The sequence below is a fragment of the Saccoglossus kowalevskii genome, chromosome 2 (genome assembly GCF_978046115.1).
Source record: "Saccoglossus kowalevskii chromosome 2, keSacKowa6.1, whole genome shotgun sequence".
Lineage (NCBI taxonomy): Eukaryota > Metazoa > Hemichordata > Enteropneusta > Harrimaniidae > Saccoglossus > Saccoglossus kowalevskii.
Genome location: NC_140642.1, coordinates 34,751,727 through 34,766,683, shown reverse-complemented (window position 1 = coordinate 34,766,683; position 14,957 = coordinate 34,751,727). Strand labels below are relative to the sequence as shown.

Here is a 14,957-nt window from a genome sequence, read left to right as displayed (position 1 = left end):
TATCATACATGTTGTCAGGGGTTCAATCTGTAGGCAATTACCTCATCTACTTATGAGAGCATTTCATCAGAGACTAACATCTTGTGCAAGCAAAATGCGTTAAGCTAACTGCACTGGCAGTGTTGCTTGACTTTTTATCTTGCCCTCAATGACAATGAAGTGTCAAGATGATAAATAATTTGTTATGACCAGATTAACTCATCAAGTTATTTCAAGACTCAAACTCTTACATTTCTGGAATAATCTTGATATGGCTGGCTCTTATATTTTTTGAGATTGGTGAAAAATAATTCTCATCAGTAACAAATTTCATCGAATACTTGAATTTGATGCCTGGCATTTCCAGATAACAAAGGGGCATACTATTATAATAGAGTGATGAAGACAAGAATTGCGGTGATTATATATTGAGATTTGTCTAAGTAAAACAATATCTTAACTACCCCTGTACATGAATTGTTTGGTCAATACATTGCTTCCTGAAAGCCTTCAAATGACATCAACAGACAATGTATTAATGAGTGTGTACAAAGAATGTTCTAGGTAAACTGAGTTTAAATTAATTGAACAGAAGTGAAAATATTAAAATGTCGATGCTTGTACAGTAAAGCAGCAAATGCTACTGTGGACAGCAGGAAACTGGCTTGGTGGTAATCACATCTCTGTAATGAGCTCTGCTTAATGTACAACAGATAATATCCTGTTAATTGGTGGGAGGAGCAGTTTTGTCTCAACCATGTAAATGTACAACAGATAATATCCTGTTAATTGGTGGGAGGGGCAGTTTTGCCTCAACCATGTAAATGTACAGCAGATAATATCCTGTTAATTGGTGGGAGGAGCAGTTATGTCTCAACCATGTAAGTGTACACATGGAACTATAAACCCCAGGAAGAACAACAAAACTAAGAGGATTAAAAAAACCTTTGTCTTAGTTTATCTTACGGTGCTTTCGCTTTTGTTTCCACAACATTAGTCAAACTCCATGTTAGTTGCCGCCGATACGCCGATATCAACCGCTTTGCCGGAAACGAAAAACTTGAAAAAAAAAATTTCATATCTGCGCAGTAAAATATTTCGCTCACTACGCATGCGCAAACAAGTCGGTCTGCAAGGGTGACCTTCAGTCTGCCGGAAGTCGTGCAACAGGTCGGAGTTAGCGTATTTTTCGGTGAGTTTTCATCATTTTCAATGTTGTGTTTTGATTACTTCTTGTTTTTTTCAACCCTCGAAAAAATAATGTTGCGACATTTTGCGAAACATCGGGTTTGGTATGCTGTTTGTTGTCGAGATATCCCGACTAATTCTGTGTTCCCCTTCGATCGCCAGAAGTGGCAATGTGTTTTTTTTTCCCGTTGAATGTTGCTTATTTATCAGTATTTTTGTCTCGGCGCCATTGTTTTTTATTGTACTTTTATGTCTGCCATGGTGTTTACCTATGGTTTGTTTGATTTTCGATCTGGGAAAAAACAAACGAAAGGTCGGTTGGGACACGTATGACATAATTATACCCTGAGTTGTCCTATATCAACATCTTCAATAGTTCCTATATCTGCCACTGCAATATCATTTTTTTCACGATCGTCGCGACTACTTCCTGCTCGAATGAACGCCATGTTTGCTATAACCAAAACAACTCGATCACGTGATCTCCCGAAGTCGCCCGATTGACTCCGAAAATGACCGATAGTCGGAGATAAACGTTCATTTGCGTAAATCGGCTTATTTTTTAATGCGACAAAATAAACAGTCAAAATAAACATTCGACATCGCGGCAACTATCATAGTTCAAAGGAAACGAAGTCGTTGTTCTTCCTGGGGTTTATAGTTCCATGGTGTACAGCAGATAATATCCTGTTAATTGGTGGGAGGAGCAGTTATGTCTCAATCATTTAAATGTACAGCAGATAATATCCTGTTAATTGGTGGGAGGGGCAGTTTTGTCTCAACCATGTAAATGTACAACAGATAATATCCTGTTAATTGGTGGGAAGGGCAGTTTTGTCTCAACCATGTAAGTGTACAGCAGATAATATCCTGTTAATTGGTGGGAGGAGCAGTTATGTCTCAACCATGTAAGTGTACAGCAGATAATATCCTGTTAATTGGTGGGAGGGGCAGTTTTGTCTCAACCATGTAAGTGTACAGCAGATAATATCCTGTTAATTGGTGGGAGGAGCAGTTATGTCTCAATCATTTAAATGTACAGCAGATAATATCCTGTTAATTGGTGGGAGGGGCAGTTTTGTCTCAACCATGTAAGTGTACAGCAGATAATATCCTATTAATTGGTGGGAGGGGCAGTTTTGTCTCAATCATTTAAATGTACAGCAGATAATATCCTGTTAATTGGTGGGAGGAGCAGTTATGTCTCAACCATGTAAATGTACAACAGATAATATCCTGTTAGTTGGTGGGAGGGGCAGTTTTGTCTCAACCATGTAAATGTACAGCAGATAATATCCTGTTAATTGGAGGGAAGGGCAGTTTTGTCTCAACCATGTAAATGTACAGCAGATAATATCCTGTTAATTGGTGGGAGGGGCAGTTATGTCTCAACCATGTAAATGTACAACAGATAATATCCTGTTAGTTGGTGGGAGGGGCAGTTTTGTCTCAACCATGTAAATGTACAGCAGATAATATCCTGTTAATTGGAGGGAAGGGCAGTTTTGTCTCAACCATGTAAATGTACAGCAGATACTAGTAATATCCTGTTAATTGGTGGGAGGGGCAGTTTTGTCTCAACCATGTAAGTGTACAGCAGATAATATCCTGTTAATTGGTGGGAGGAGCAGTTATGTCTCAACCATGTAAATGTACAACAGATAATATCCTGTTAGTTGGTGGGAGGGGCAGTTTTGTCTCAACCATGTAAATGTACAGCAGATAATATCCTGTTAATTGGAGGGAAGGGCAGTTTTGTCTCAACCATGTAAATGTACAGCAGATAATATCCTGTTAATTGGTGGGAGGGGCAGTTTTGTCTCAACCATGTAAGTGTACAGCAGATAATATCCTGTTAATTGGTGGGAGGGGCAGTTTTGTCTCAACCATGTAAGTGTACAGCAGATAATATCCTGTTAATTGGTGGGAGGAGCAGTTATGTCTCAACCATGTAAATGTACAGCAGATAATATCCTGTTAATTGGTGGGAGGGGCAGTTTTGTCTCAACCATGTAAGTGTACAGCAGATAATATCCTGTTAATTGGTGGGAGGAGCAGTTATGTCTCAACCATGTAAATGTACAACAGATAATATCCTGTTAGTTGGTGGGAGGGGCAGTTTTGTCTCAACCATGTAAATGTACAGCAGATAATATCCTGTTAATTGGAGGGAAGGGCAGTTTTGTCTCAACCATGTAAATGTACAGCAGATACTAGTAATATCCTGTTAATTGGTGGGAGGGGCAGTTTTGTCTCAACCATGTAAATGTACAGCAGATAATGTCCTGTTAATTGGTGGGAGGGGCAGTTTTGTCTCAACCATGTAAGTGTACAGCAGATAATATCCTGTTAATTGGTGGGAGGAGCAGTTTTGCCTCAACCATGTAAATGTACAACAGATAATATCCTGTTAATTGGTGGGAGGGGCAGTTTTGTCTCAACCATGTAAATGTACAACAGATAATATCCTGTTAATTTGTGGGAGGAGCAGTTATGTCTCAACCATGTAAATGTACAACAGATAATATCCTGTTAGTTGGTGGGAGGGACAGTTTTGTCTCAACCATGTAAATGTACAGCAGATAATATCCTGTTAATTGGAGGGAAGGGCAGTTTTGTCTCAACCATGTAAATGTACAGCAGATAATATCCTGTTAATTGGTGGGAGGGGCAGTTTTGTCTCAACCATGTAAGTGTACAGCAGATAATATCCTGTTAATTGGTGGGAGGAGCAGTTTTGCCTCAACCATGTAAATGTACAACAGATAATATCCTGTTAATTTGTGGGAGGAGCAGTTATGTCTCAACCATGTAAATGTACAGCAGATAATATCCTGTTAATTGGTGGGAGGAGCAGTTTTGTCTCAACCATGTAAATGTACAACAGATAATATCCTGTTAATTGGTGGGAGGGGCAGTTTTGTCTCAACCATGTAAATGTACAACAGATAATATCCTGTTAATTGGTGGGAGGAGCAGTTATGTCTCAACCATGTAAATGTACAACAGATAATATCCTGTTAGTTGGTGGGAGGGGCAGTTTTGTCTCAACCATGTAAATGTACAGCAGATAATATCCTGTTAGTTGGTGGGAGGAGCAGTTATGTCTCAACCATGTAAGTGTACAGCAGATAATATCCTGTTAATTGGTGGGAGGGGCAGTTTTGTCTCAACCATGTAAATGTACAACAGATAATATCCTGTTAATTGGTGGGAGGAGCAGTTATGTCTCAACCATGTAAATGTACAACAGATAATATCCTGTTAATTGGTGGGAAGGGCAGTTTTGTCTCAACCATGTAAATGTACAGCAGATAATATCCTGTTAATTGGTGGGAGGAGCAATATTAATAGTTTGAAAAATCTAGCAAATAAGGCAGGCTGAGGGATTTTTTTTCAATTTCTTAAATCAATTTCTGTTATATTATAAATTTTTAAATTGATGATATTTTTCATAGATGTTTGGATAAAATTTCCAAATAATATGCACTATTCTTGTGTTGATGTATATTGCAGACAAATTGGTATTGAGGAAGCGCTCAAAATAAACAGCCAGACTAAACTGGAAAATGTGGAAAAGAAAGCTGCAGCTTCTACAGAAGATGCTATCAACTACAGGTAAGCTAGCAGTATCGGTAATATTCTCCAGGCTTCATACATGTATATACCCATACAAACACGTGTAATGGCAGTAATATTCTGCAGGCTTCATATATACCCATACAAACACGTGTAATGGCAGTAATATTCTGCAGGCTTCATATGTACCCATACAAACACGTGTAACGGCAGTAATATTCTCCAGGCTTCATATGTACCCATACAAACACGTGTAATGGCAGTAATATTCTCCAGGCTTCATATATACCCATACAAACATGTGTAATGGCAGTAATATTCTCCAGGCTTCATATATACCCATACAAACACATGTATTGGCAGTAATATTCTCCAGGCTTCATATATACCCATACAAACACGTGTAATGGCAGTAATATTCTGCAGGCTTCATATATACCCATACAAACACGTGTAATGGCAGTAATATTCTGCAGGCTTCATATATACCCATACAAACACGTGTAATGGCAGTAATATTCTGCAGGCTTCATATATACCCATACAAACATGTGTAATGGCAGTAATATTCTCCAGGCTTCATATGTACCCATACAAACACGTGTAATGGCAGTAATATTCTCCAGGCTTCATATATACCCATACAAACACGTGTAATGGCAGTAATATTCTGCAGGCTTCATATATACCCATACAAACTGGTATAATGGCAGTAATATATTTTGCAGTCCAGTGTGTGCAAAGAATGGCTGTTCAAGGTGTTAGTTCTCTTAAAAGTTTGGCTGCATTTTTCTTTGCCAAGACACAAACAAATCATATTTGATCAGTATAGTGGTATGCTTTCTTGCTTTTTCTAGGAAACAATTACAAGACTTGAGAAAAGAACTGGAAGAAGTAGAGAGAAACTTCAGAACTGAGGTAGAGAATAGATAATATTTAGTCTATGTTTGGATGCAGTCTGAGAAAGATGACGTCTGTCTGGTCCTGTATCTCGACATGCCTCGTCTGATCACATTCAAACTGTATGGACCCATTTGGGCAATTTTAATGTTAAAAATTTATCATTAAAATGTGCATTTCTGTCAGTCCAGAACCAGATATCACTCGTGTATGAATGCATTTTGCTCAAACTTGGTACATAACATAGGACATTATGAGACCTTTATGCACATTATTTTGTTTTTCAGATCAGTTTTCAAATGGCCGACTGGCAGCCATTTTATTTGTTGAATGTGGTTCTGGAGCTGTAACACTGACATGCCTTGACTGAACATGTTCAAACTTTATATATGCATACATATATCATACATCTTGTTGCACATATGCATGTCCATTCATTATATGATCTGATTCAAGAAGGCCAAATGGTGGCTTTTTAAATATTAAGATCAAGCATTTCCGCCATACTGGAACAATACATAGGCAGTTATTGTCCATCTTAGTACATACATATAACACATGTTTTTTCATATTGTTTTCAAAATGCACAAAAAAAAATGCACAAATAAACTGGCTCCTGCTTGGATCATGTCTGTGATATATCAGTGTCAAAAGGTCACTGCATGGATCTGTATACTGTATTAGTTTGTTGAATGGGGGTTTGCAAAGTATCCACTCGACTATAACCATGTGGGACTGATACAGCCATTCAATGGAAGCTGTCTCATGGACAGAAAGGATAGGGACACACAGCAGCTTTCACACATGCGATGGCATGAGGAGATAACAAAACGTGAACGACATGTAACTTGTCTATAATAAACTACATGAGATGACATAGAATAAATAAAAAAAATATGTATTTAATTCAATAACATATGACAGGTTATGGTATAGCAAAAATGACTGTTACACAACTCCACGATCTTAGACCACAGTTGTTGATTGTCCGCAGTTTCACAATTAACCTAACAGGCAGGGTCGTCAGGTGACTTAGCCTGGAAATAGAGACGTCAGTCAGTTGGGTAACTTGTGGAATGTCAGTCTGCCCTGTAGCATGCAAATTTATTGCAGCCACTAGTTCTGGAGAAATAGTGCATAAATTAAATATCATCCAATCAGGTTGGTCAGAGTTCATACAATGAAGGATCCACCTGTTGCTTATACAGGCATTATTTTAGTACATTGACCCGTAATATGGAATGAATTGTAGATAATGCAAACACCAGCTGCCTCGTTACACTTATATTTGTATATGCTTAGATAACTCTCAGTTGTTTCTAAAAGTTAGCCCTGTATAAACTTTACTAATTCTTGTATTCCATGAAGAGAATGTTATAGTATTCAAGTGTCACAGTTCCCTCTTTTCATCACAAATTCAAAAAATAGTCCCGCTTATAGTTTGCACTTTTCTACAGAAGATTGGGACAAAAATAACCAATTTTTTTGAGTAAAGACTGAAAGTTAACTCAATTTTGTCTGTTGGCTCCAAAATTTGGAGTCATTTCCATAAATATTGAAGAATATTTTGCAGAAAAAGTCTGGTGGTGAAAAGGTTAATATGAAATAGTTTAGTGTCATTTATTTTCACATAATCCACATTTTCTGGTGTTTTGCTCTTTGAAAAAAGCAGACTTTTTACAAGATTATTGTTCATATTATTAGGTTGCTTCATATGAGAAAAAAGCACATGAAAGTTGGGTAAGTACCACAATACAGATTTCTAAAACATTGATTTTTACACCAAAGCAAAATAAAATGCAAATCAGTAGACTATGTTATCCCTGGACTTCCAAACAAATATTCACAGTATAAGTATTGACAAGGTCTTTTAATACCCTATGTTATATCTTTGTTTAGTTACTGGCAAGATCTTCTGAGAGGGAGATGAATGAAGCGAAACGTGAAAGTGCAACTCTCAGACAAAGGTAAGCTATACTGTCATCCTATATACGTTAGTGAGCATAACGTCTGTCAGCTATGTGAGTTAAATCCATGGAGTACATACTAATCTACTAGTGAACATAACATGTGTCAGCTATGTGAGTTAAATCCATGGAGTACATACTAATCTACTAGTGAGCATAACATGTGTCAGCTATGTGAGTTAAATCCATGGAGTACATACTAATCTCCTAGTGAGCATAACATTTGTCAGCTATGTGAGTTGAATCCATGGAGTACATACTAATCTACTAGTGAGCATAACATGTATCAGCTATGTGAGTTAAATCCATGGAGTACATACTAATCTACTAGTGAGCATAACATGTGTCAGCTATGTGAGTTAAATCCATGGAGTACATACTAATCTACTAGTGAGCATAACATTTGTCAGCTATGTGAGTTCATGGAGTATATACTAATCTACTAGTGAGCATAACATTTGTCAGCTATGTGAGTTGAATCCATGGAGTACATTCTAATCTACTAGTGAACATAACATGTGTCAGCTATGTGAGTTAAATCTATGGAGTACATACTAATCTACTAGTGAGCATAACATGTGTCAGCTATGTGAGTTAAATCCATGGAGTACATACTAATCTACTAGTGAACATAACATGTGTCAGCTCTGTGAGTTAAATCCATGGAGTACATACTAATCTACTAGTGAACATAACATGTGTCAGCTATGTGAGTTAAATCCATGGAGTACATACTAATCTACTAGTGAACATAACATGTGTTAGCTATGTGAGTTAAATCCATGCAGTACATACTAATCTACTAGTGAGCATAACATTTGTCAGCTATGTGAGTTAAATCTATGGAGTACATACTAATCTACTAGTGAGCATAACATTTGTCAGCTATGCGAGTTGAATCCATGGAGTACATACTAATCTACTAGTGAACATAACATGTGTCAGCTATGTGAGTTGAATCCATGGAGTACATACTAATCTACTAGTGAACATAACATGTGTCAGCTATGTGAGTTAAATCCATGGAGTACATACTAATCTACTAGTGAGCATAACATGTGTCAGCTATGTGAGTTTAATCCATGGAGTACATACTAATCTACTAGTGAGCATAACATCTGTCAGCTATGCGAGTTAAATCCATAGAGTACATACTAATCTACTAGTGAGCATAACATGTGTCAGCTATGTGAGTTAAATCCATGGAGTACATACTAATCTACTAGTGAGCATAACATGTGTCAGCTATGTGAGTTAAATCCATGGAGTACATACTAATCTACTAGTGAACATAACATGTGTCAGCTATGCGAGTTGAATCCATGGAGTACATACTAATCTACTAGTGAGCATGATATGTGTCAGCTATTTGAGTTAAATCCATAGAGTACATACTAATCTACTAGTGAACATAACATGTGTCAGCTATGTGAGTTAAATCCATGGAGTACATACTAATCTACTAGTGAGCATAACATGTGTCAGCTATGTGAGTTTAATCCATGGAGTACATACTAATCTACTAGTGAGCATAACATCTGTCAGCTATGCGAGTTAAATCCATAGAGTACATACTAATCTACTAGTGAGCATAACATGTGTCAGCTATGTGAGTTAAATCCATGGAGTACATACTAATCTACTAGTGAGCATAACATGTGTCAGCTATGTGAGTTAAATCCATGGAGTACATACTAATATACTAGTGAACATAACATGTGTCAGCTATGCGAGTTGAATCCATGGAGTACATACTAATCTACTAGTGAGCATGATATGTGTCAGCTATGTGAGTTAAATCCATAGAGTACATACTAATCTACTAGTGAACATAACATGTGTCAGCTATGTGAGTTAAATCCATGGAGTACATACTAATCTACTAGTGAGCATGATATGTGTCAGCTATGTAAGTTTAATTCATGGAGTACATACTAATCTAGTAGTGAGCATAACATGTGTCAGCTATGTGAGTTAAATCCATGGAGTACATACTAATCTACTAGTGAGCATAACATCTGTCAGCTATGTGAGTTAAATCCATGGAGTACATACTAATCTACTAGTGAGCATAACATCTGTCAGCTATGTGAGTTAAATCCATGGAGTACCTACTAATCTACTAGTGAACATAACATGTGTCAGCTATGTGAGTTAAATCCATGGAGTACATACTAATCTACTAGTGAGCATAACATCTGTCAGCTATGTGAGTTAAATCCATGGAGTACATACTAATCTACTAGTGAGCATAACATGTATCAGCTATGTGAGTTAAATCCATGGAGTACATACTAATCTACTAGTGAGCATAACATGTGTCAGCTATGTGAGTTAAATCCATGGAGTACATACTAATCTACTAGTGAGCATAACATTTGTCAGCTATGTGAGTTCATGGAGTATATACTAATCTACTAGTGAGCATAACATTTGTCAGCTATGTGAGTTGAATCCATGGAGTACATTCTAATCTACTAGTGAACATAACATGTGTCAGCTATGTGAGTTAAATCTATGGAGTACATACTAATCTACTAGTGAGCATAACATGTGTCAGCTATGTGAGTTAAATCCATGGAGTACATACTAATCTACTAGTGAACATAACATCTGTCAGCTATGTGAGTTAAATCCATAGAGTACATACTAATCTACTAGTGAACATAACATGTGTCAGCTATGTGAGTTAAATCCATGGAGTACATACTAATCTACTAGTGAACATAACATGTGTCAGCTATGTGAGTTAAATCCATGCAGTACATACTAATCTACTAGTGAGCATAACATTTGTCAGCTATGTGAGTTAAATCTATGGAGTACATACTAATCTACTAGTGAGCATAACATTTGTCAGCTATGCGAGTTGAATCCATGGAGTACATACTAATCTACTAGTGAACATAACATGTGTCAGCTATGTGAGTTGAATCCATGGAGTACATACTAATCTACTAGTGAACATAACATGTGTCAGCTATGTGAGTTAAATCCATGGAGTACATACTAATCTACTAGTGAGCATAACATGTGTCAGCTATGTGAGTTTAATCCATGGAGTACATACTAATCTACTAGTGAGCATAACATCTGTCAGCTATGCGAGTTAAATCCATAGAGTACATACTAATCTACTAGTGAGCATAACATGTGTCAGCTATGTGAGTTAAATCCATGGAGTACATACTAATCTACTAGTGAGCATAACATGTGTCAGCTATGTGAGTTAAATCCATGGAGTACATACTAATCTACTAGTGAACATAACATGTGTCAGCTATGCGAGTTGAATCCATGGAGTACATACTAATCTACTAGTGAGCATGATATGTGTCAGCTATGTGAGTTAAATCCATAGAGTACATACTAATCTACTAGTGAACATAACATGTGTCAGCTATGTGAGTTAAATCCATGGAGTACATACTAATCTACTAGTGAGCATGATATGTGTCAGCTATGTAAGTTTAATTCATGGAGTACATACTAATCTAGTAGTGAGCATAACATGTGTCAGCTATGTGAGTTAAATCCATGGAGTACATACTAATCTACTAGTGAGCATAACATCTGTCAGCTATGTGAGTTAAATCCATGGAGTACATACTAATCTACTAGTGAGCATAACATCTGTCAGCTATGTGAGTTAAATCCATGGAGTACCTACTAATCTACTAGTGAACATAACATGTGTCAGCTATGTGAGTTAAATCCATGGAGTACATACTAATCTACTAGTGAGCATAACATCTGTCAGCTATGTGAGTTAAATCCATGGAGTACATACTAATCTACTAGTGAGCATAACATATGTCAGCTATGTAAGTTAAATCCATGGAGTACATACTAATCTACTTGTGAGCATAACATGTGTCAGCTATGTGAGTTAAATCCATGGAGTACATACTAATCTACTAGTGAGCATAACATGTGTCAGCTATGTGAGTTAAATCCATGGAGTACATACTAATCTACTAGTGAACATAACATGTGTCAGCTATGTGAGTTAAATCCATAGAGTACATACTAATCTACTAGTGAACATAACGTGTGTCAGCTATGTGAGTTAAATCCATGGAGTACATACTAATCTACTAGTGAACATAACATGTGTCAGCTATGTGAGTTAAATCCATGCAGTACATACTAATCTACTAGTGAGCATAACATTTGTCAGCTATGTGAGTTAAATCTATGGAGTACATACTAATCTACTAGTGAGCATAACATTTGTCAGCTATGCGAGTTGAATCCATGGAGTACATACTAATCTACTAGTGAACATAACATGTGTCAGCTATGTGAGTTGAATCCATGGAGTACATACTAATCTACTAGTGAGCATAACATGTGTCAGCTATGTGAGTTTAATCCATGGAGTACATACTAATCTACTAGTGAGCATAACATCTGTCAGCTATGCGAGTTAAATCCATAGAGTACATACTAATCTACTAGTGAGCATAACATGTGTCAGCTATGTGAGTTAAATCCATGGAGTACATACTAATCTACTAGTGAGCATAACATGTGTCAGCTATGTGAGTTAAATCCATGGGGTACATAATAATCTACTAGTGAACATAACATGTGTCAGCTATGCGAGTTGAATCCATGGAGTACATACTAATCTACTAGTGAGCATGATATGTGTCAGCTATGTGAGTTAAATCCATAGAGTACATACTAATCTACTAGTGAACATAACATGTGTCAGCTATGTGAGTTAAATCCATGGAGTACATACTAATCTACTAGTGAGCATGATATGTGTCAGCTATGTAAGTTTAATCCATGGAGTACATACTAATCTAGTAGTGAGCATAACATGTGTCAGCTATGTGAGTTAAATTCATGGAGTACATACTAATCTACTAGTGAGCATAACATCTGTCAGCTATGTGAGTTAAATCCATGGAGTACATACTAATCTACTAGTGAGCATAACATCTGTCAGCTATGTGAGTTAAATCCATGGAGTACCTACTAATCTACTAGTGAACATAACATGTGTCAGCTATGTGAGTTAAATCCATGGAGTACATACTAATCTACTAGTGAGCATAACATCTGTCAGCTATGTGAGTTAAATCCATGGAGTACATACTAATCTACTAGTGAGCATAACATATGTCAGCTATGTGAGTTAAATCCATGGAGTACATACTAATCTACTAGTGAGCATAACATGTGTCAGCTATGTGAGTTAAATCCATGGAGTACATACTAATCTACTAGTGAGCATAACATGTGTCAGCTATGTGAGTTAAATCCATGGAGTACATACTAATCTACTAGTGAACATAACATGTGTCAGTTATGTGAGTTAAATCCATAGAGTACATACTAATCTACTAGTGAGCATAACATGTGTCAGCTATGTGAGTTAAATCCATAGAGTACATACTAATCTACTAGTGAACATAACATGTGTCAGCTATGTGAGTTAAATCCATGGAGTACATACTAATCTACTAGTGAGCATAACATGTGTCAGCTATGTGAGTTAAATCCATGGAGTACATACTAATATACTAGTGAACATAACATGTGTCAGCTATGCGAGTTGAATCCATGGAGTACATACTAATCTACTAGTGAGCATGATATGTGTCAGCTATGTGAGTTAAATCCATAGAGTACATACTAATCTACTAGTGAACATAACATGTGTCAGCTATGTGAGTTAAATCCATGGAGTACATACTAATCTACTAGTGAGCATGATATGTGTCAGCTATGTAAGTTTAATTCATGGAGTACATACTAATCTAGTAGTGAGCATAACATGTGTCAGCTATGTGAGTTAAATCCATGGAGTACATACTAATCTACTAGTGAGCATAACATCTGTCAGCTATGTGAGTTAAATCCATGGAGTACATACTAATCTACTAGTGAGCATAACATCTGTCAGCTATGTGAGTTAAATCCATGGAGTACCTACTAATCTACTAGTGAACATAACATGTGTCAGCTATGTGAGTTAAATCCATGGAGTACATACTAATCTACTAGTGAGCATAACATCTGTCAGCTATGTGAGTTAAATCCATGGAGTACATACTAATCTACTAGTGAGCATAACATGTATCAGCTATGTGAGTTAAATCCATGGAGTACATACTAATCTACTAGTGAGCATAACATGTGTCAGCTATGTGAGTTAAATCCATGGAGTACATACTAATCTACTAGTGAGCATAACATTTGTCAGCTATGTGAGTTCATGGAGTATATACTAATCTACTAGTGAGCATAACATTTGTCAGCTATGTGAGTTGAATCCATGGAGTACATTCTAATCTACTAGTGAACATAACATGTGTCAGCTATGTGAGTTAAATCTATGGAGTACATACTAATCTACTAGTGAGCATAACATGTGTCAGCTATGTGAGTTAAATCCATGGAGTACATACTAATCTACTAGTGAACATAACATCTGTCAGCTATGTGAGTTAAATCCATAGAGTACATACTAATCTACTAGTGAACATAACATGTGTCAGCTATGTGAGTTAAATCCATGGAGTACATACTAATCTACTAGTGAACATAACATGTGTCAGCTATGTGAGTTAAATCCATGCAGTACATACTAATCTACTAGTGAGCATAACATTTGTCAGCTATGTGAGTTAAATCTATGGAGTACATACTAATCTACTAGTGAGCATAACATTTGTCAGCTATGCGAGTTGAATCCATGGAGTACATACTAATCTACTAGTGAACATAACATGTGTCAGCTATGTGAGTTGAATCCATGGAGTACATACTAATCTACTAGTGAACATAACATGTGTCAGCTATGTGAGTTAAATCCATGGAGTACATACTAATCTACTAGTGAGCATAACATGTGTCAGCTATGTGAGTTTAATCCATGGAGTACATACTAATCTACTAGTGAGCATAACATCTGTCAGCTATGCGAGTTAAATCCATAGAGTACATACTAATCTACTAGTGAGCATAACATGTGTCAGCTATGTGAGTTAAATCCATGGAGTACATACTAATCTACTAGTGAGCATAACATGTGTCAGCTATGTGAGTTAAATCCATGGAGTACATACTAATCTACTAGTGAACATAACATGTGTCAGCTATGCGAGTTGAATCCATGGAGTACATACTAATCTACTAGTGAGCATGATATGTGTCAGCTATGTGAGTTAAATCCATAGAGTACATACTAATCTACTAGTGAACATAACATGTGTCAGCTATGTGAGTTAAATCCATGGAGTACATACTAATCTACTAGTGAGCATGATATGTGTCAGCTATGTAAGTTTAATTCATGGAGTACATACTAATCTAGTAGTGAGCATA

The 14,957-nt window shown here is 36.8% G+C and overlaps 1 protein-coding gene across 2 annotated transcripts in view; it reads left to right on the top strand.

Moving 5' to 3' along the window:
• The window catches only part of LOC100373461 (uncharacterized), a 61,981-nt gene that overhangs the window by 35,755 nt on the left and 11,269 nt on the right, over positions 1 to 14,957 (top strand). For both annotated transcript variants that reach the window (XM_085494895.1, XM_085494890.1), the window contains exons 21-24: positions 4,684 to 4,785; positions 5,604 to 5,664; positions 7,351 to 7,386; positions 7,546 to 7,613. In XM_085494895.1, coding sequence (XP_085351021.1) covers positions 4,684 to 4,785; positions 5,604 to 5,664; positions 7,351 to 7,386; positions 7,546 to 7,613 — 267 coding nt within the window. The remainder of the gene's footprint in view (positions 1 to 4,683; positions 4,786 to 5,603; positions 5,665 to 7,350; positions 7,387 to 7,545; positions 7,614 to 14,957) is intronic.